The sequence below is a fragment of the Mesocricetus auratus genome, unplaced genomic scaffold, assembly GCF_017639785.1.
Source record: "Mesocricetus auratus isolate SY011 unplaced genomic scaffold, BCM_Maur_2.0 Super-Scaffold_4256, whole genome shotgun sequence".
NCBI lineage: Eukaryota > Metazoa > Chordata > Mammalia > Rodentia > Cricetidae > Mesocricetus > Mesocricetus auratus.
The window spans coordinates 98814620-98833847 of NW_024429182.1; the positions used below are offsets into that span (position 1 = coordinate 98814620).

At 48.9% G+C, this 19228-nt stretch overlaps 1 protein-coding gene across 1 annotated transcript; it reads left to right on the forward strand.

Moving 5' to 3' along the window:
• The first annotated feature begins 1524 nt into the window (after window positions 1–1524).
• Tpbgl (trophoblast glycoprotein like) lies at window positions 1525–4389 on the forward strand. The gene has a single exon (XM_005073985.4). The coding sequence runs from the start codon at window positions 1821–1823 to the stop codon at window positions 2973–2975; it is 1155 nt and encodes a 384-aa protein (XP_005074042.1). The 5' UTR covers window positions 1525–1820; the 3' UTR covers window positions 2976–4389.
• The last annotated feature ends 14839 nt before the right edge of the window (window positions 4390–19228 follow it).

The window sequence follows — 19228 nt, forward strand, 5'->3', positions numbered from 1 at the left end:
AATGAGCCTGCATGAATCTGTGTGAGACAAATCTGTTCAAACCTATCGTGTGCAAGTTGTGCAAACCTCCCAGGCACACACAAGCACATCCAAGAAAGAATGAATTTGTGAATCCACACTCCGATAGGTGTAGGTCTCTGTGTGTAAAACATAGAGGCACACATGTATGTATAAACTCATGTGGCCATGTATACCGACATGTCCAACTCTAAATGTGACAGTTACTACCACCATCTGCCAGTAACTTGGAGAGCTATCTTGGAGACAGGGAGAGAGGATTGGGTCAATAAGAGATGGGGGACCCTCAGCATCATCAGTTGGCCCTTGTTGTATTTGCTTGAGACCCAGGCCACCATGGGGTGTGCCTCTTGAATGGTTTCAATCTGCTGGGAAGAAGTCAACCAACTGTCCCCAATTAGGAGAAAGAGATTGACGGATTCTAGTGAGTGGGAGGGGAGTCTCCATCCCAACCAGCTCTGCCAAGCAAGATACTCGAATGGCCCGAAGATCAAATGTCAGCTTCTCCAACCTGAATAATTCATGCCAAGACCAGGAATGCTCCCTTCTCCAGGGTCTGTCTCTTTAAATCAGGTCTTAAGCTTCCCAGTTCTGGAGAGGAAAAAAAAGTAAATAAGCAAAAATCCAGAACAAAGCAAACACATTAGCAGCTCTGCCCCCATCTCAGTCCTAGATGCTGCCTACCAAACCCCACCCCACACTACGAAATCAGGGAAATCCTGATTTCCCTGCTTCTGGAGCCCTCTCCGCCAACTTGCACCCCACTCAATACTGACTGGTAGGGGATTTGGAGGGACAAAGCTGACCACTGTATCCTAGGGTGCTCGGGTGCTGAGGCAGGGTGGGAAAGCAAAGAGCTGAATCACTCCACCCACGGGTCCCTGAGCCTGGGAGGGGTCCAGTCTGAAGGGTGGAACCAATGGGAGAGGTCCTGGCAACGGCAGAGTTAGTGGTATGGGAGGTGTGGGGACAGAGGGTACTGCAGACTTCCCTAGGGTATAGGACAGGGTCAACAAAAGACTGACTGGCGCACAAAACCCACAGAGGTGGAGAAATGGCCGCGCCTGACGGAACTAGGATCGCAGAAGAGGAAACCAAAGCTGGGTATATTCCAGGCTCTCGCCCTTAGCACAGACCCTTTCATCGACTACAAGAAGAGTAACTTTCTCAGCCCACCCGCAGCCCTACCTCCTCTTCTAGGGGCAGCAGTTTTAAACTCCTCTCCCACCTTCTGCCAGGTCAGTCTTGTGGGCCCCGCCCCACATGTGCCACCAAGGGAGGAGGAAAGAACCTGCCTAAACGTAGGCTGGGGAAAAGAAGCAAGTCAGAGCTTGGGGAGCCAAACTTCTCAGCAGCTCGGGAACTAGAGAGCAGGGTGCAAGAGAGCGCAGAGGCCCTAAGCTTGCTGCTCAGGAACCTCCCACCCCGCCTCCTTTGGCAAGGAGGTGCGGAGACTCCGCTGGGGGCGGAGGAGGCGGCCGGGAGGCGGGGAGGGGGGAGGCAAACCCTGCCCACTGGGCTCGGAGCCCGGAACGGCCGCGGAAGTCGGAGGCCGGAGTGCAGGGCGACGAGGGCACGGGGGCGGGGGGGCTCCTGCCTGACCCCTGTCGCCCCCCCAGACAGCAAAGTGAAGGCTTCTCGGACTTTACAAGCAGAAGAGACCGATCGGGACTGCCAGCCGCTCCGGGTCAAGGTCTAGCCCACCCCTACCCTCCCGTGCCACCCCCACCCCATCATCATCAAGCGCTCCTAACTCACTGGTGAACGCGGCGGGCCAGGGACTGGATGCGGGGACGGCTGCGATGGCCCCGCGCGCGGGACAGCGGGGACTCTGGAGCCCGCTGCCAGGGCTGCTGGTCGTGGCGGCTGCGCTGAGCCGACCCGCCGCGCCCTGTCCCTTCCAGTGCTACTGCTTCGGCAGCCCCAGGCTGCTGTTGCGCTGCGCGTCGGGCGCCGAGCTCCGGCAACCGCCGCGGGACGTGCCGCCCGACGCGCGCAACCTCACCATCGTGGGCGCCAACCTGACCGTGCTGCGCGCGGCCGCCTTCGCCGGAGGGGACGAGGAGGCGACGGACGGCGTGCGCCTGCCGCTCCTCACCGCGCTGCGCCTCACACACAACAACATCGAAGTGGTGGAGGACGGCGCCTTCGACGGGCTGCCCAGTCTGGCGGCGCTCGACCTGAGCCACAACCCGCTTCGCGCCCTGGGCGCCCTCGCCTTCCGCGGGCTGCCTGCGCTGCGCTCGCTACAGCTCAATCACGCGCTGGCACGGGGCGGCCCCGGGATGCTGGAAGCACTGGACGCCGCGCTAGCGCCGCTGGCCGAGCTGCGCCTGCTGGGCTTGGCGGGCAACGCGCTGAGTCGCCTGCCGCCCGCTGCGCTACGCCTGACTCGCCTGGAGCAGCTGGACGCGCGTGGCAACGCGCTGACCAGCCTGGGCCCCGACGAGCTGCGCGCTCTCGAGCGCGATGGCGACCTGCCCAGGCCGCGCCTGCTGCTGGCGGACAACCCGCTGAGCTGCGGGTGCACCTCGCGCCCCCTGTTGGCCTGGCTGCACAATGCCACCGAGCGCGTGCCCGACGCACGCCGCCTGCGCTGCGCCTCCCCGCGCGCGCTGCTTGATCGGCCTCTGATGGACCTGGATGAGGCGCGGCTGGGCTGCACCGATGGCGAAACTAACGAGCGCGGGGAAGAGGTGGACGTCGCCGGCCCAGAACTGGAAGCCTCTTACGTCTTCTTCGGGCTAGTACTGGCGCTCATCGGCCTCATCTTCCTCATGGTGCTCTACCTAAACCGCCGTGGTATCCAACGCTGGATGCGCAACTTGCGCGAGGCCTGCAGGGACCAGATGGAGGGCTACCACTATCGCTATGAGCAGGATGCAGACCCACGACGCGCGCCTGCTCCTGCTGCCCCAGCCGGCTCTCGGGCCACTTCCCCAGGCTCGGGTCTTTGAGTCTCACCTCCCTAATGGAGGCTATCCCGGTCAGCTGATGACTTTACTAAGGCCACCCAGCCTTCCCCTGCCTGGCCTGAGCCCTGGAGATGACATACCAATGGGTCTGGATCTCTGAGATCTTTAGATCAATTGTAGCATCTCTCCCATTGCAAAGCTCCAAGGTGTACTCTTTTTCCCTGGCCTGAGAGTTTCCAGGTCAAAATCCCAGAGATGCCCCCATCTGTTTCCAGAAACAAATCCTGTCTGTCCTTCCTGGACCATTGAAATCCCTTCTCCCTATCTAGGCTCACCCAAAGACCCTACTCTTCCGTTTTGAAATCTCTAGCACTTTCTCCACCGTTCTACACGCTTTGAGCCAGACACCTTGCCTAGACTGCACTGACCTCTGTCCCCAGTTAGGAGCCCTCAGTCCCTTTCTCGGAGCTCAGGGGGTCTACATCCTTTCTGGTCTTATCAGAAGGTTTTTGTGGAGTTTGAGCCTTTTGCCCCACCCCAGAATTCTGAGACCTCCATCTTGTAATCCACACCCAGAGGCTCTGTGACTTAAGTGGCCTCCTCCAGTCTGATGTGCTTCATACCCTGGTCTAGCTCAGGCTCCTCCATCCCTCGCCCCTGGCTGGATCTCAGCTCCAGCCCTGTCTCTCTCAAGCCAGGGGCAAGCCACGATGTAGAATCCATCCTTAACCTTTCCATCGTGGCTGTGATGCTCCAATGCTCAGTATTTGTCCTCAATCTCAAGCTCAGCTCTTCACCTCAGTCACTTTTCATGTCCTGGCCCGAGTCTTAGGCTCTCAGGTCCCTTGACATTCATCACTGGCACTTTTACCTGCCCTTGCCATTCACTGGTCAGGGTCCAGAAAGGAATGTCCCCACAGTGGAATGCTACCCACTGCTCTCCCAGGAGGAGTTCTCCCATCCTACAGGACAAGGGCAAGGACCCCATGGCATATAGGCAGACCCTGGCGAGGAAGAGAGCATGTGGGGTGTGCAGGACCTCCAAACCAGGGTCGCTGGCCCACCAGGGAACAAGAGGCTGGCAGCTGCTGCCTGTCTAGTTGGTCTATGCTCTCTCCCACCCATGTGGCCCTCACCTGGGAACTCCTTGCTACCACCTCTCATGCCTTCTGGAGAAGGATAGAGCCTGACCTCTTGTCTGAGTCACAAGCCTTCCTGGCCAAGGTCATGGCCTCAGCACCCTGCCTTCTGCATGATCCCAAAGCACAATGGTGAGTGAGGAGGGACCGCCCCCCTGCCCCTCACCCTAAGTCAGGCAGAATGGCAGGCCTGTGCTGCCTCTGCACAGGAAGTCTTCCTCCTCTGTGTATTGGCTTGAGGCCCGCCTTCCCACCCTCAACTGAGCAATCTGGACCTCCCTTGGGCTGTTTTCTATAAAGTCTGCAATAATCTCCGATGCTCTCTGCTCTTGTAAGTGGTGCTGTGTTCTTCCTACTGACCTTGGGGCATTGGTGGGAGCGAGAGGTGACAAGAGTGCATTTGGGACAATGCCCCTTATGTGCTCTCTGGGGATGTAGGAAAAGAAATGGGCTATGAATACACAAAGCCAGTTTGAGGCTAGACACATGGAGGGGCTTTCCACCGCTCTCCAAACCAGCCTGCTTTTTGGTGGTCTGAACTGGGCTTATCCACAACCAGCATGGGATTCTACCCTTCCTTTACACTCAATAACCTTTGTTTGGGGTGGGGACCTGAAAGGAAATGTGTTTAGACTGACTAACCTCAACTCAGATTAGCCTTTTGGGAAGGAGGCCAGCTATAGAGGAGGTAGTTTATAGGGCAAAACTCCAGGCCCATCAGCGTGTGTCGCCCCGTGCCTTTTGGGCTACAGGAGTTGAACCTGAGCACTGGGTGTACAAGAGGCAGAGGAACAGCAGCCTGGAGGGAGTGGGGCAAAGCGACCCCCTTCATAAAGGTGGATTTGGGATGCAGGTGAGCCCCAGGGTGGAGGAAGGGGCTCATTTCTTACTTCAGGGTTCCCAAAGTAATTTACTTAGGGTCTCAAAGCCCTAGAACTGAGGGGCAGAAGTCTAGAATTGCAGCATGAATTCTAGAAGTTCAGAGTCCCACGCTTCTAGAATATGTGGCTTCTAAACATGGAAAAGGCCATCCTGGCGCCATGGGAAGCCTCTGTTGTCTTTGGTGGGAGACAGTGCACAGTCTCCTTGCCTTCCCCTAGTGTATCTGATCTCCCAGCCATTTTCCGTGAACATCTGTCAATGACCTTCGGTATGTGCCCTGAGCATCCTCTAGAAAAGAATAGTGATGTTCTTATGCGGGTTAGAAAACTGCTTCTCAACAGATCACCTCATTGCTAAAAGTGTACTCTCTGATAACTGCAGTAAATCCTAGTAAATCGTGCTGTTGACTGTGGGCTCATCAGCAAACAATTGAACCTTTTACCTAGTGCCACTTTGGACACTCTACTAAGCTCTAAGAACTTAGTTTTCCTGAGCCATGAAATAGCAACAGATATTTTAAAAAATCAACTAAAGACCTACTGTATATGATGCAAGGCTTTGCCTTCATGTCTTTTACGGACTCCATTAGAAGCCAGCTCTGATCTGCTATGAGGGTAGCAATCCGCCAGTCACATCCCCAGCCCTCCTCCTCTGCAGAGCTAGCCACACATTTAGCCTATACTGAATACAGCTCTGTCAGTCCTAAGGAGCTTAATGACCCAGAGCCCCTGATCCAGCCTAAAAGGACCTAGAAGATGAAGTAGCATCTGAGCTAGGTTGGATTTTATTCTGTTTCGTTTTGATCCAAGGGTTTAACCCAGATCCTTGCACACACTAGGCAATTACTGGACCACTGAGCTACACCCACGAACCCTTGCTTTGTGTTTCCTTTGGCTGGTTTCATTACAGGGTCTTGCTATGTAGCCCAAACTGGCCTTGGACTTAAGATCCTCCAATCTCAGCCCCCTTAGTGTTGTGACTCCAGGAATGAGTCACCTTGACTTCCTGATACCATCCTCTCAGACCAAAGCCTCTCCCATGAGCTGCTAGAAATGAGGGGTAGGCAGAGGCCCAGAGGATGGGGACAGCTGGGACAGAATGACAGGGAAGAAACTATCTCTGGGATGTCTCTGTATAGAGCAGGTAGAGCAGTGAGCAGGCCAGGGAGAGAAAGTGTGGGTGTAACTGCCAGAGTGTGGTAGACAAACCCGCTGTGCACTTGGAGAGACAGGCAGGCTTCCAGGCTGCTGTGACCCATAAGAAATTCGAAATTACCATTCACAACCTTCTCTAGGAGCAGCCTCTTGCGTCGGTGACCCTGAGCCTACCTATGCCCTCAGATCTAGAGTGAGAGCCAGTGAGGGCCTGTCCTGAGACTGAGTTTGAATCTGACTAAGCACCTGTCTTTCCAGGTCCTTGAACCCTTGGACCAAAATATGAGGCGAGTCCTTACTGGAGAATGCTGCCGAGCAGACCTCTCCCTTTCTAGCCCAGGCTGGCACTGCCCCCTAGACTCCCTTGCTCCTCTGCAGCTCTGCCTGCCTTCCTTTCAGGCTGCAGCCTCTGCAGACACTGCCTCCCACTGAAACCCATCTCCATCTTCATTAAGTCAGCCTGGCAGATGCTCGGCCCTAATTTCCCGGCATGGCCTTCCCTAGGCCAGGAGGAATGAGTGGGGCAGTTAATAATGCTGTGCTCATTCACGTGGCCACCCTCTGAACCCCTCCTCCACAACCTCACCCCACCTGGTGCGCCCACTCATTCCCTCAGCGTCCTGCAGGGGAAGCCTTTCCAGGATTGCAGATAGACGGTGCACAATGCACTCTTCCTTTGATGGGCATGGAGACCAAAGCTCAGAGTGTATAGGAGCCCCCTTAGGTCACACAGAGGCCAGAATACCTGCCTCCAAGACTGGTCTGCCCTGAGTCTGGGTACCTGGCAGGCCCATCACCTCTGAACTCAGCATCCTTTTATTCCTGTGGTACTGCTTTCAGAAGCCAGGATGAACCATGAAAACCTAGATAGGAAGAAAAAACTCACAATGGGGGTGGGGATAGGAGCACCATCAGCGGCTTCAAACAGGTTGGAGGAGTCCTGAACTGGCTTCTTGGAGGCAGCAGGTGTGCCGGGGGCTGTGTCTGCCGTGAGGGGAGCAAGGGGCTGATTCAGGATGCCTGAGCTCAAGGCCCTGACTTCCAAGCCACCCTTCTTCCTCCTGCATTGGCTCTGCTGAACACCTAATGATCACAGGGCTCCCATGCAAGAGTCAGATCTTACTGCTGTCCTGGGTCCAGATGGTGCCACACAGGGTCACTGAGAATGTGGCCATACAAGCACAGGATGTCACGGAAGTCTCTGAGGTGACCACTCACACTGGGGAACTTTGATGTAAAGGGATTCACTATCCATAATCACATGGGAAAATTATTTTTTAAAATACTAATATTATTACACAGAAAGCTAGTCATGGTGGCACACGCCTGTAACCCCAGGTGCCCAGAAGCAAAGCAGGAGGGTTACCACAAGTTTGAGGGCATCCTAGACCAGAATGAGACCTCAGACAACAGCAACGGGGCCTGGAGAGGTGGCTCAGTGCCTGAGAACACTTACTTCTCTTGTAGAGGACCAGAATTAAGATCCCAGCACCCAAGTCAGGCAGCTCACAACTGCTCCAAGGGACCTGGTGCCCTCTCCTGGCCTCCTCATACACCCATGTGAAAGTCCATTACATGCAAACTTTTTTCCATTTAAATCTCAAAAGAAGCAGGGACGGAAGAAATGACTCAAGGGTTAAGAACAGTGACACCAGTGTGGTTCCCACCACCTACACTGGGAGTCAGAACTGCCTATAATTCCAGATTCAAGGGAGCTGATGCCCTCTTCTGGTCTTGAAGCACCTGTACATACAGACACACACATACACAAAAATAAAAAGTTAAAATATTTAATTTTTAAATAGGCAGGGTAGGGATGCAGCTTAACTGGGGGAGAGTGCTTTCCTAGCATGCACAAAGCCCTGGCTTTGGTCCCCAAAACTGCATAGATGGGACATAATAGTATATGCCTGTTAGTCCTGCACTTGGGAGAGGGAGATAAAAATATCCATTCAAGGTCATCCTTAGCTACACAGAAAATTCAAGGTCACTCTGAGCTACCTGCAACCCTACTTTTAAAAAGGATTCTACAGATGCATTTGTGTGCACATTAACGTGTGTGTGCACGTGCACACGTGTATGTAATCAAGCGGGGGTAAGGATTAATTAGAACTGTATAGGCTGCCAGCCTTGGACCCAGTGACTTTTGACAAGATTCTGGGAGGGAAGAAAAGTGCTGAACTGCTGGACTGGTCTAGCTAACCTCCCAGAATCCCATAACCAATACCCTTCCTCTCTTGCTCTCTGGCCCTGAGAGCTCCTCCTCACATCTTAGAAACGCAGCCAGCCGTCCCTGACCCTGAGTCTCCATTAGCACAGTGCCCTTTCCCAGAATAGCATCCGGACTCTCAGTGCTGTGCATCTGGGCCTTCTTTTGTGTGGCCCCTTTTCTTGCCCCTTGCCCACATCAGGACCAGGGGAGAGCTGTCTCACTTCTAGGTCCTCAACCTAGTGCGCAGAAGATATTTTCAAAACTCTCCTGGCCTGAGTCCTACACAACAGACACACACATTCAAAGGGAGAGGATCACACAGGGCACTCTGACCTCCCTTTCTGTATTTCTCTAGACTCCCACAACTGCCCACCTCATTAAACTGGAATTGCAATGATATAAGATGCCTGGGTGGCCGGTTCCTCCCTACTGTTCCACAAAGTGAACTTGGGGAAGGTGCCTGTGGTCCTGGCTCTTGGGAGTATGAGGATCATGAGTTCAAGGCCAGCCTCAGCTATTCCAAGATGAGTCTGAGCAACCTGAGGCCCCCCAACTCTAAACCAAACTTTTGGAATGTGACCCTGCAAAACATAATTTGCACTTTGCTTCTTCACTTCATTTTTTAGTATGATTTAATCTTCTGGCTCTCCTTCGGATTTTTTTTTTTCATGGTCCTGCCTGGGCAGAGCCTCCCCAAGCTTTACAGTGTGTGTTATTCATCCCAGGGATCTAAAGAGACATCTATTGGCAGCTTCTCTTTTCTTGACATCTAGGCGCCATCTGCTGGTGGAGATAGGACAGTTCCTTTCTTCTTTCCGTCCACTGTTCGTGCATTGAGGTACTATTGAAGCACGTAGGAACTGCTAAGAAACTAACCATACAGTTTTAAGTAAAAAGAGAAAATAATAGGTGATGTCACCCAGAATTTGCTATATGTCAGATATTCTTCTAAACACTATTTTTTAACCTGATAACCGGATAGCAGTTCTATGACACAACTATTATCCCTTCCTCACCGAGGAGGAGCATAGGTCATAAGATGAATGTGGCTGATTCGATCAAGATCATATGGCTAATAAGAGGCCAATGGGCTTAGAACCCAGACAGTGAGCCCCACAGCCGTGCTCTAGACTGTAAACAAGATACTTCTTAGACATGAAATGGGGGGAGAGAACCTCCTTGAATGAAGTAGTCATGGAAGGCTCATCTGAGAAACCAGCTGGGAAGACCATCCTAGGAAGAAGAAACAGCCAGTGCCAGGGACGGAGACCAAAATTTCCAGTATCGGTTGGGGGCAAACTCTAGCCCTAAGCGCCTCTCCAGTCCGTCCTCTTCCACCGCCGCTACTGCCAGCTCTGTGTCTCTCAAAGGGAGCCCGCCCTGCTTCCTTCATGACTTCTTGCCTGCAATGCCCCTCTGGTCCACGCTCAACACTACAGGGGGATGGTGGGAATACACTAACAGGCTCGCTCTCACTCCACTGCCACCGCCCATTCCCCTCTGGGCGGTGACTACACTCTTTGGGTTGATTGCCTGTGACCTCCTCCCTCTGGTCCAGCTCGCTGCCAGCTCTCCCAGCCCTCTTTATGCCAGTGTCACAAAGGCCTTACATGTCCAGGTTGTCTCTCCCATAAGCATCCTCCCCATGTGCCCTGATGTCCACAGCCCCTCCTCACACACCTACCTCCATCCTATCCTGCAACATGCACTCCAGACTTCTCTTCCTCCCTGAAGCCTATCTGATCTAGCTCTCAGCTACCCCAGCAGAGCATGAAGACCCTCCCTAGCATGGCATGCTGTACTATGTGTTAAGGCCACTCAGCCCCAAGTCCAAACTTTGGTCTTATCCTCCATGAATGTATAAGAAACTGGAGGAAGACTGCCTGGTTTCTCTTACAGAAAGCCTGGCACAAACAGAGAAAATAGTGCAAATCAGTAAACTATTGTTTGCAGTAGTTATCTCTTAATTGTTCAGCTTGCCTGCCTTCCTCCTCCTCCTCTTCTTCCTTTCTTGTTCTTTCGGAGGCAGGGTCTCCCTATGCAGCCAAGATTAGACTCAGACTTTCCTGTCCTGGACTTCTAAGCATGAGATTGTGAGCATGTAGTGCTGTGCCTGGCTTCTCTTATTTTTCTTTCATGTTGAAATTCACCCTTTGGGCACAGGGTCTAAGAGTTTTGAATAGCTATAGAACAGGTCACTAATCTCTAAAAATTGTCGTCCTGACACCTCCTCACAGCCAGCTCTCACACAGTCCCAGCCACCAGCAAGTGCTGGCCCTGTCTCCCTCTCCATGGTGGTCCCTTTACCTGTATAAGCAGAACAGATCGGTCCTTAGACTTACTTTATCCACGCAGCGTAATTCATCAGAGACTCATACTGTTGTGTGTATTATAGGTAGTTTGTTCACTTTTATCAAGGAGTAGCATTCCACTGAGTACAATGGGACAAGCCATAGGTGACTGAAGAGTATTTAACTTCTTTCTAGTTTGGATTTCCATTTTGTTCTATTTTGTGACAGAGTCTCACCCTGTAGACTAGGTTGGCCCTGAACTGTAGTCTCCTGTGTCATCTTTCTAGTTTTTGGCAATTGTGACTAGCCCTTGTAGACATCTGTGTTAAGATTTTTGTGAGCTTGTCCTTTTTTGTCCCTAGTGGAGAGGAAATGCTGAGTTTAAACAGAAGCTCCCAGAGCTGCCGGGGGACCATTCCCAGTTCCCTCCAGCCATGTGTGAGCACTCTTGCTGAAAATGACAGTTGAATTGCCTCTCTCTTGTCTAAAGTCAAGTGGTCATGGATATATGGGGTCATTTTTGGATTCCCACTCTAATCTGTTGGTGTGAGTCTCATCTTTGATACTGTCACAGTCTCAATTGCTTAGCCTCATAGTGAGTCTTTTTTCTAATTCTCTCACACATTACATCCTGACTGCAGTTTCCCCTCCCTCCACTTCTCCCAGCTCCCCTTCCTCCTCTCTCTCCCCAAGACCCACTCCTTCTCCATTCCCCTTCCAAAAAAAGAGCAGCTCCCCCCCATATAAACTGAACATGGCATAACAAGTTACAACATGACTAGGCACAAACCCTCATATCAAAACTGGATGAGGAAACCCAGCAGGAGGAAAAGGGTCTCAAGAGCAGGCAAAAGTCAGAGACACCCCAACTTCCACTGTGGGGAATCCCCCAGGAACACTAAGCTACACACCATAACATATATGAAGATGACCTAGTTCAGACCCCTCCAGGGTTTTTAGTTTCAGTTTCTGTGAGCCCTGCTTAGTTGATTCTGTGGATCACATTTTTGTGGTGTCCTCCACACTTCTGGCTCCAACAATCCTTCCTCCCCCTCTTCTGTGGGGTTCCCCTGGCTCCTCCTATGTTTGACTGTGGGTCTCCTCATCTGCTCCCATCAGTTGATGGAAGATGCCTCTCTGATGACAATTGGATAGGCATTGATCTATGAGTATAGCAGAATATCATTAGGAAACATTTTTTTGCCAGTCATGTTATGTTCTATCCTGGGTCTCTGGGCTGTCCAACCTCTGGTTTCTGGCCATCCAGGCAGTGTCAGATATGGACTCCCTCTTGTGGTGTGGGTCTCAAGTTGGAACGGTCATTGGTTGGCCACTCCCACAAGTTCTGTGGCACCCTTACCCCAGCACATCTTGCAGGAAGGACAGATTGTAGTTCAAATGTTTTGTGGATGGGTTGATGTCCCAGTCCCACCAATGGGAGCGTTCCTGGTTATAGAAGATGGCCAGTTCAGCCTCCATATCCCCCATTACTACAAGTCTTCACAACGGAATCACTCTTGTAGATTCCAGAGAGTTTCCACTGTGCTAGATTTCCATTTTACCTCCCAAATGCCCCCCAGTTCCAGTCCTCTCTCCCAGTTCTTTCTCCCTCCATCCACCACCACCACCACCACCCCTCCCCCGCACATGATCCATCGTGTTACCATCCCCAGTATACCTGCAAAAATCTCTTCTATTTCCCCTTCCCAGGAGATCCCATGTGTTCCCCACCCCCTTGAGCCCTCCTTGGCACTTAGCCTTAGGGTCTGTGGATTGTAACATGGTTATCCTTCACTTAACAGCTAATGTTCCCCTATAAGTGAATACATACCATGTTTGTCTTTCTGGGTCTGGGTTACCTCACTCAGGATGATTTTTTCTAGTTCCATCCATTTGCCTGCAAATTTCATAATATAGTTGTTTTAACACCTGAGTAACACTCAGTTGTATAAAAATACCATATTTTCTTTATCCATTCTTTGGTTGAGGACATCTAGGTTGTTTCCAGGTTCTGGCTGTTACAAATAAAGCTTCTATGAACATAGTTGAGCAAGCATCCTCGCGGTAGGATGGAGCATCCTTTGGATACATGCCCAAGAGTAGTATAGCTGGGTCTCAAGGTAGATTAATTCCCAATCTTCTGAGGAACTGCCATATTGATTTCCATAATGGCTGCACAAGTTTGAACTCCCACCAGCAATGGAGGAGTGTTCCCCTTATTCCAAATCCTCACCAGGATAAACTGTTACTTGTGATTTTTGTCTTAGCCATTTTGATAGGTATAAGGTAGAATCTCAAAGTAGTTTTGATTTGCATTTTTCCTGATAACTAAAGATGTTGGCTATTTCTTTAAGTGTTTGTCTTAGTTAGGGTTTCTATCGCTGTGAAGAGACACTATGACCATGGCAACTCTCATAAACAAAACGCTTAACTGAGGTGGTTTGCTTATAGTTTCAGAGGCTCAGTCCATTATCATCATGATGGGGAGCATGACAGTGTGTAGGCAGACATGATGCTGGAGTAGTAGCTGAAAGTCCTATATCTTGTAACCAACAGGAAGTTGACTGAGACACTGGGCAGTATCCTGAGCATAGCCCGCCCCCACAGTGACACACTTCCTCTAACAAGGCCATACCCACTCCAACAAAGCCATACCTCCTAATAGTGATACGCCCTATGAGATTATGGGGGCCAATTACAATCAAACTACCACAATGTTTCTCAGTCATTTGGGATTTCCCTGTTGAGAATTCTCTATTTAGATTTCTATCCCATTTTTAATTAGATTATTGTTGATGTCTAATTTCTCAGGTTCTTTATATATTTTGGATATTAGCCCTCTGTCAGATGAGGAGTTGGTGAAAATCTTTTCCCTTTCTGGAGGCTTTCTTTTCATCTTATTGATGGTGTCCTTTGTCTTACAGAAGCTTTTAAGTTTCATGAGGTTCCATTTATTGATTGTTGATCTTAGTGCCTGTGCTATCAGTGTCCTGTTCAGGAAGTTGTCTCCTGTGCCAATGCATTCAAGGCTGTTACCCACTGTCTCTTCTATCAGGTATCTGGTTTTATATTGAGGTCTTTGATCCACTTGGACTTGAGTTTTGTACAGAGTGATAGATATTAATCTATTTTCATTCTTCTATATTATTGATTTCAGCCCTCCATTTGATTATTTCCTGCCTGTCTACTCCTCTTGGGTGAGTTTGCTTCTTTTTGTTCTAGAACTTTCAAGTGGGCTGTTAAGTCACTACTACAAGATCTCTCCTATTTCTTTTGGGTATGTTGTGCATTCATTTCCATTGAATTCTAGGAAGTCCTTAGTTTTTTCTTATTTCTTCCTTGAATTTATATGTTTTCTGTTGTTTCTGTTGTTGTTGAAATCCAGCTTTAACCCATAGTGGTCTAATAGGATGTAGGGGGTTATTTCAATTGTCTTATATCTATTGAGGCTTTCTTTATATATGGTCAGTTTTGAAGAATGTTCCATAGGGTGCTGAGAAGAAGATATGTTCTTTTGTGTTTGGATAAAACATTCTGTACATATCAATACATTTGGTTCACAATGTCTGTTAGCTTCAGTATTTCTCTGTTTAGTTTTTGTCTGGAAGACCTGTCCATTTGTGAGAGTAGGGTATTGAAGTCTCCCACTCTCAATATGTGAAGGTCAATTACTAATTTAAACTTTAATCATGTTTCCTTTACAAATGTGGGTACCCTTGAGTTTGAGGCATCGATGTTAATAATTGAAAGATCATCTTGGTGGATTTTTCCTTTGATGAGTGTGATGTGTCCTTTCCCATAACTGATTAATTTTGGTTTGAAGTCTACTTTGTTAGAATTATTAGAATCACTACACCAGCTTGTTTTTTAGGTCCATTGACTTAGAAAATCTTTCCAACCCTTTACTCTGAGGTGATGTCTATCATTGATGTTTAGGTGTGTTTCTTGTATGTAGTAGAAGGATGGATCCTGTTTTTGCATTCATTCCTTTAGACTGTATCTTGTTATGTTGGCAGTGGTAGTGGTGTGTGTGTGTGTGTTCCCATTCTTTTGGTTCTGCTGGTGTGACATTATTTATTTCGTTTGTTTTTGTGGGTATAGTTAACCACCTTGGATTGGAATTTTCCTTTTAGTGCCTTCTTGTGATGGGAGATGTCATTCTGTAAATATGTTTCTCTTATTGGTTGATGAATAAAACACTGTTGGTCAATAGGGAAGCAAGAAAGGCAGGACTAGGAGAGAAGGAGGATTCTGGGAAATGTAGTAAGGGTCGCCATGTGATCCCAGGATGTAGGGAGCCGCCCCCACATTTTCCGTTACAAGATGGCGCTGACACCCGTTGTCAGTTGGAGTAAACAACCTTGGTGCGCATGTGCCTGCTACTTTTCTATCCCTTACTCTCTGCCTCTCCCGTGGCGTCATATGGGCTGACAAGCAGGAGCCAGTCAGGAGATGACACGTCCGAGGCGGGGACTGCTGAGCTATATAAGGGTTGGGCTTTTCACTCCCTGGGTCTCTGCTCTGTAAGCTTATGCTCTCCCTCTCAAGACGCATTAAAGCTGTTCTGCAGAAGGATCCTAAGTGTGCCGCGTCGTTCTTGCTGGCGAGACGGTAGCGCGGGACATCTGGTGCCGAAACCCGGGAACTCAGACCTCATCATCGTCAGCACCATCGGAGACCCCTTGGATTCAAGGAGGATTCAGAACTGCAGGTAACTACGCTCGGAGAGGTATGCTATTCTGGGACTTTGGATTGGAGCCTGTGTTACAATCGTTACATCGTTACTTTTGTTTCATTTGAGCCGCAGGTGTTTATTTTTATCATGGCTCCTCTCAATCCCTCTAGCATGTCAGAAACCAAGCGTAGTGTAGTGAGAGGTTAGGTGCACGTAAAAAGAAACCGGTTGTAACTAAGAAAGATAACCCCCCCGGTAAATTTAAGGATAAGGGGGAGCCCTTACAGTCCTCAAGAGGGACATTAGAAGATAAACAAAAAAGGGGAGAAGGATTATACCCTTTTCAGGAACTGGAAGCTTGCACAAATGCAAGTCACACATACTACAGGCCTGCCCTACAATCCTCAGGGACAAGGCATCGTGGAGCGAGCACATCGCACACTTAAGTCTTACCTAATAAAACAAAAAGGGGGAATTATGAAGGAGTTGCCCCCAACACCAAGAGTGGCTATTGCCATGGCATTGTTTACTATGAATTTTTAAAAATCTGGATGATAAGGGTCAAAATGCAGCAACAAGGCATTGCTCGGATCCGCAAAGACCCAAAGAATTTGTAAAATGGAAAGATGTGCTAACTAATGAATGGAAAGGCCCGGATCCTATTCTAATAAGATCCAGGGGAGCTGTTTGTGTTTTTCCACAGAATGAAGAAAATCCCTTTTGGGTCCCAGAACGACTCACCAGAACCGTTATGGAGCAAAAGGATGGCAAGACATAACAATGGTGATGAAGAATTGGACCTATGAATTTGAGCAGACGCTTCGCGAATTGAGGGTCGCCATTGTTCAGATTAATTCTACCCGCCTTGACCTGTCCTTCACAGAGAGATTGTCTTCGTGGATTTCTTCAGCTGTTTAATATTTCAAAGAATGGGTGAGGGTGGGATTGTTTGGAGCAGTCCTATGCTGCGGAATAGTGTTTATTCTCTGGCTGGTCTGCAAGCTCAGAACCCAAAACAAAAGAGATAAGGTGGTCATAGCACAAGCACTGGCTGCGCTCGAGCAAGGGGCGTCAACCGATATCTGGTTGACTATGCTTAAGCAATAGGCTGCCGACTGAACAGCTCCTGCACACCCGGAACTTAGGTTCATTGCACAGGGTAGAGTGTTTAGTCTGGCCTCCCAAGAGGGGTGTTGAGCAAAGGCATCGCACAGAGAGATATTTTCCTCTGAGAGACATGTTGTCCTGCATAAGGGTTACCTGCTGTATTTTTTCCCTTTTCCCAGAAAAAGGCAGAGGACAGGTCGGAAGCATCCCGGATTTTGATGAATCTAGGGATAGGTTTCGTACACGTCTCACTAATTTTGTTCTTTGGGAAGTTCAACCACTGTCTCTACCCTCTAATGTCCTGGGAGAGCCTGTTTGCTATTAAAACAAAAAAGGGGGAGATGTAGGGAGCCGCCCCCACATTTTCCGTTACAAGATGGCGCTGACACCCGTTGTCAGTTGGAGTAAACAACCTTGGTGCGCATGTGCCTGCTACTTTTCTATCCCTTACTCTCTGCCTCTCCCGTGGCGTCATATGGGCTGACAAGCAGGAGCCAGTCAGGAGATGACACGTCCGAGGCGGGGACTGCTGAGCTATATAAGGGTTGGGCTTTTCACTCCCTGGGTCTCTGCTCTGTAAGCTTATGCTCTCCCTCTCAAGACGCATTAAAGCTGTTCTGCAGAAGGATCCTAAGTGTGCCGCGTCGTTCTTGCTGGCGAGACGGTAGCGCGGGACACCAGGAGGAGAAGAGCTTGTCTAGGGTTTCTCATTGGCTAGTTCTGTCTTAACTGAAATTTTCAAGTTTATTAAGAATATCTTTAGGCATAGAAACATAAACTATGTATTTGAGAAAAATGCTGTGCTTTGTTTGAGGGTAAAATATTCTATGATGTCTTTTAGATCATGCTAATTGATACTGTCATTCAGAGCCCTCATATTCTTCTGCCTCAGTCAACCAATGAGAAAGGAGTAAGTAGGTTTGGGCATTTATTGCTCCTGCTCCACCCCTTGTTTTATCATGGATATGGACCCACAATGATCAGGTGCATTGTGTGTTGAGGATTATCACGTCTTCATAAATTGACACTTTTATTAGCACACATGCCCTACTCTAATCCTGTTAACATTTCTTGTTCTGAAATCTACTTTGTCAGTTACTAATATTGCCATTATCATACTTCTTAATTGTTTGCATGGTATAGCTTTCCCAATCTTTGAGGGGCTGCTTTGTTTTGAAGTCAGAGCTCACTAGGTAGCTGAAGTTGGCCTGCTGCTACTGCCTGACTGCTAAGATTATAGGTGTGAACCAATAAACCTGGCCTCCATCCTATAAAATTTAACATGTCAGCCAGGTGACAGCTCATGCCTTTAATCCCAACACTCAGACGGCCAAGGCAGGTAGATCTCTGTGAGTCTAAGGCTAGCCTGGTCTACAGAGTGAGTTCCAGGACAGTCAGAGCTACATAGTGAGACCCTGTTTTAAAAAAAATTATCTCAAAGAAAATGAATTTTAACATATCTCTTGCTTTTATATTTAAAACAGGTTTCTTCCCTTATTTGTGGTTGTTTCAAATTCCCTGCCTTCTATTGAACTATCTGAATTAATTTTTAATATGCTAAGTGTTTCTAATTTTAGTTGTTGCCCCAGGGATTACAATATTACAATGTTCACACCTTTTCCTGGTCTGTTTAGGGTTATTACTTCATCAACTCAAGTATAAGATGTATTTTTACATTTTTCTTATTACGTGTGTGTGTGTGTGTGTGTGTGTATTCGTGCACATGTATATGTGGGTATGCATACACAACATACTTGTGGAGGTCACAGGACAGCATGTAGGGGTGAATTCACTCCTTCTACCCTGGTCATCAGACCTGGTGATAGACACCTTTACCTACTGAGACATCTTGGCAGCCCTCAAATATAATATAGATGTGTGAACAAATAACAAATAAGTTCCTTTATTTTCCCTCACTGACCTCACATTACAGGTGTCTTATGGAGTTTACTATTTGTTAATCCTGGCAACCCTACCAGCATCACAGTCTTCCCTTCATTGGTCATTGTCTTAAAGAAAAGTCAACAGAGCCTTATATTTTTACCTAAATCATCACCATGTCTGTCACTTTAATTCCTAAAAAGTTCATCGTTGTCATAGTTTTCCTTCAACCTAAAAAAAAGTTTTATTTGCAGTTTTTTTCAGTAAGTGTGGTGGCGACATGTTCTTTTGGTCTTTCTTCATATGAGGATCTGTTTTATAAATATGAGACATCTGCCTGAGCCTTCCACATGGGCACATATAAATGTGTGTACACAAATTTTCCTCCCCCAAAACAAACACACAAAAAACAAAAGACTACTCAGAACACTGACCATCACAGCCTGTGTCTCTTTCGTTCTTCCTTCATGAGGCACCTCGTCCCTCCAAGGGCCTGTTTGGTTGCCCCAGTTCCTCGACTGGTGGAGTATTGCCGACTCCTCTCCCACACCCCCTACCCCAGGACAGGTGAAGGCTTCTTACACCTGACCCAGGGTCTTTCTTACACCCCGTTCTTTCATCTCCAATGTTTTAACATCAAATTTGGAGATGTAACTCCAAGGTTAAAAGTGTTTGTTGCTCTTGCAGAGGACCCAGGTTCAGATCCCAGAGCCCACATAGTGGCTCACAACCATCCCTAAGTCCAGTACCAAGGCATCTGTAGCCCTCTTCTGACTTCCTTGGGCACTAGGTATGCACATGGTACATACACACATGCAGGTAAAACACTCCTACACACAAAATAAAAACATCTAAATACCAACAAAAAGGATGAAATGCCCGTATCCTCCTCTTGTCCTGCTTTGTCTGTAAGAGAATATCCAAAGGAACAGCCCATGGCTACCCAGGAGGGCA

What these genes read in the sequence shown, in the direction of transcription:
- Tpbgl (XM_005073985.4), top strand. Translation starts at nt 1,821, where the DNA reads ATGGCCCCGCGCGCGGGACAGCGGGGACTCTGGAGCCCGCTGCCAGGG.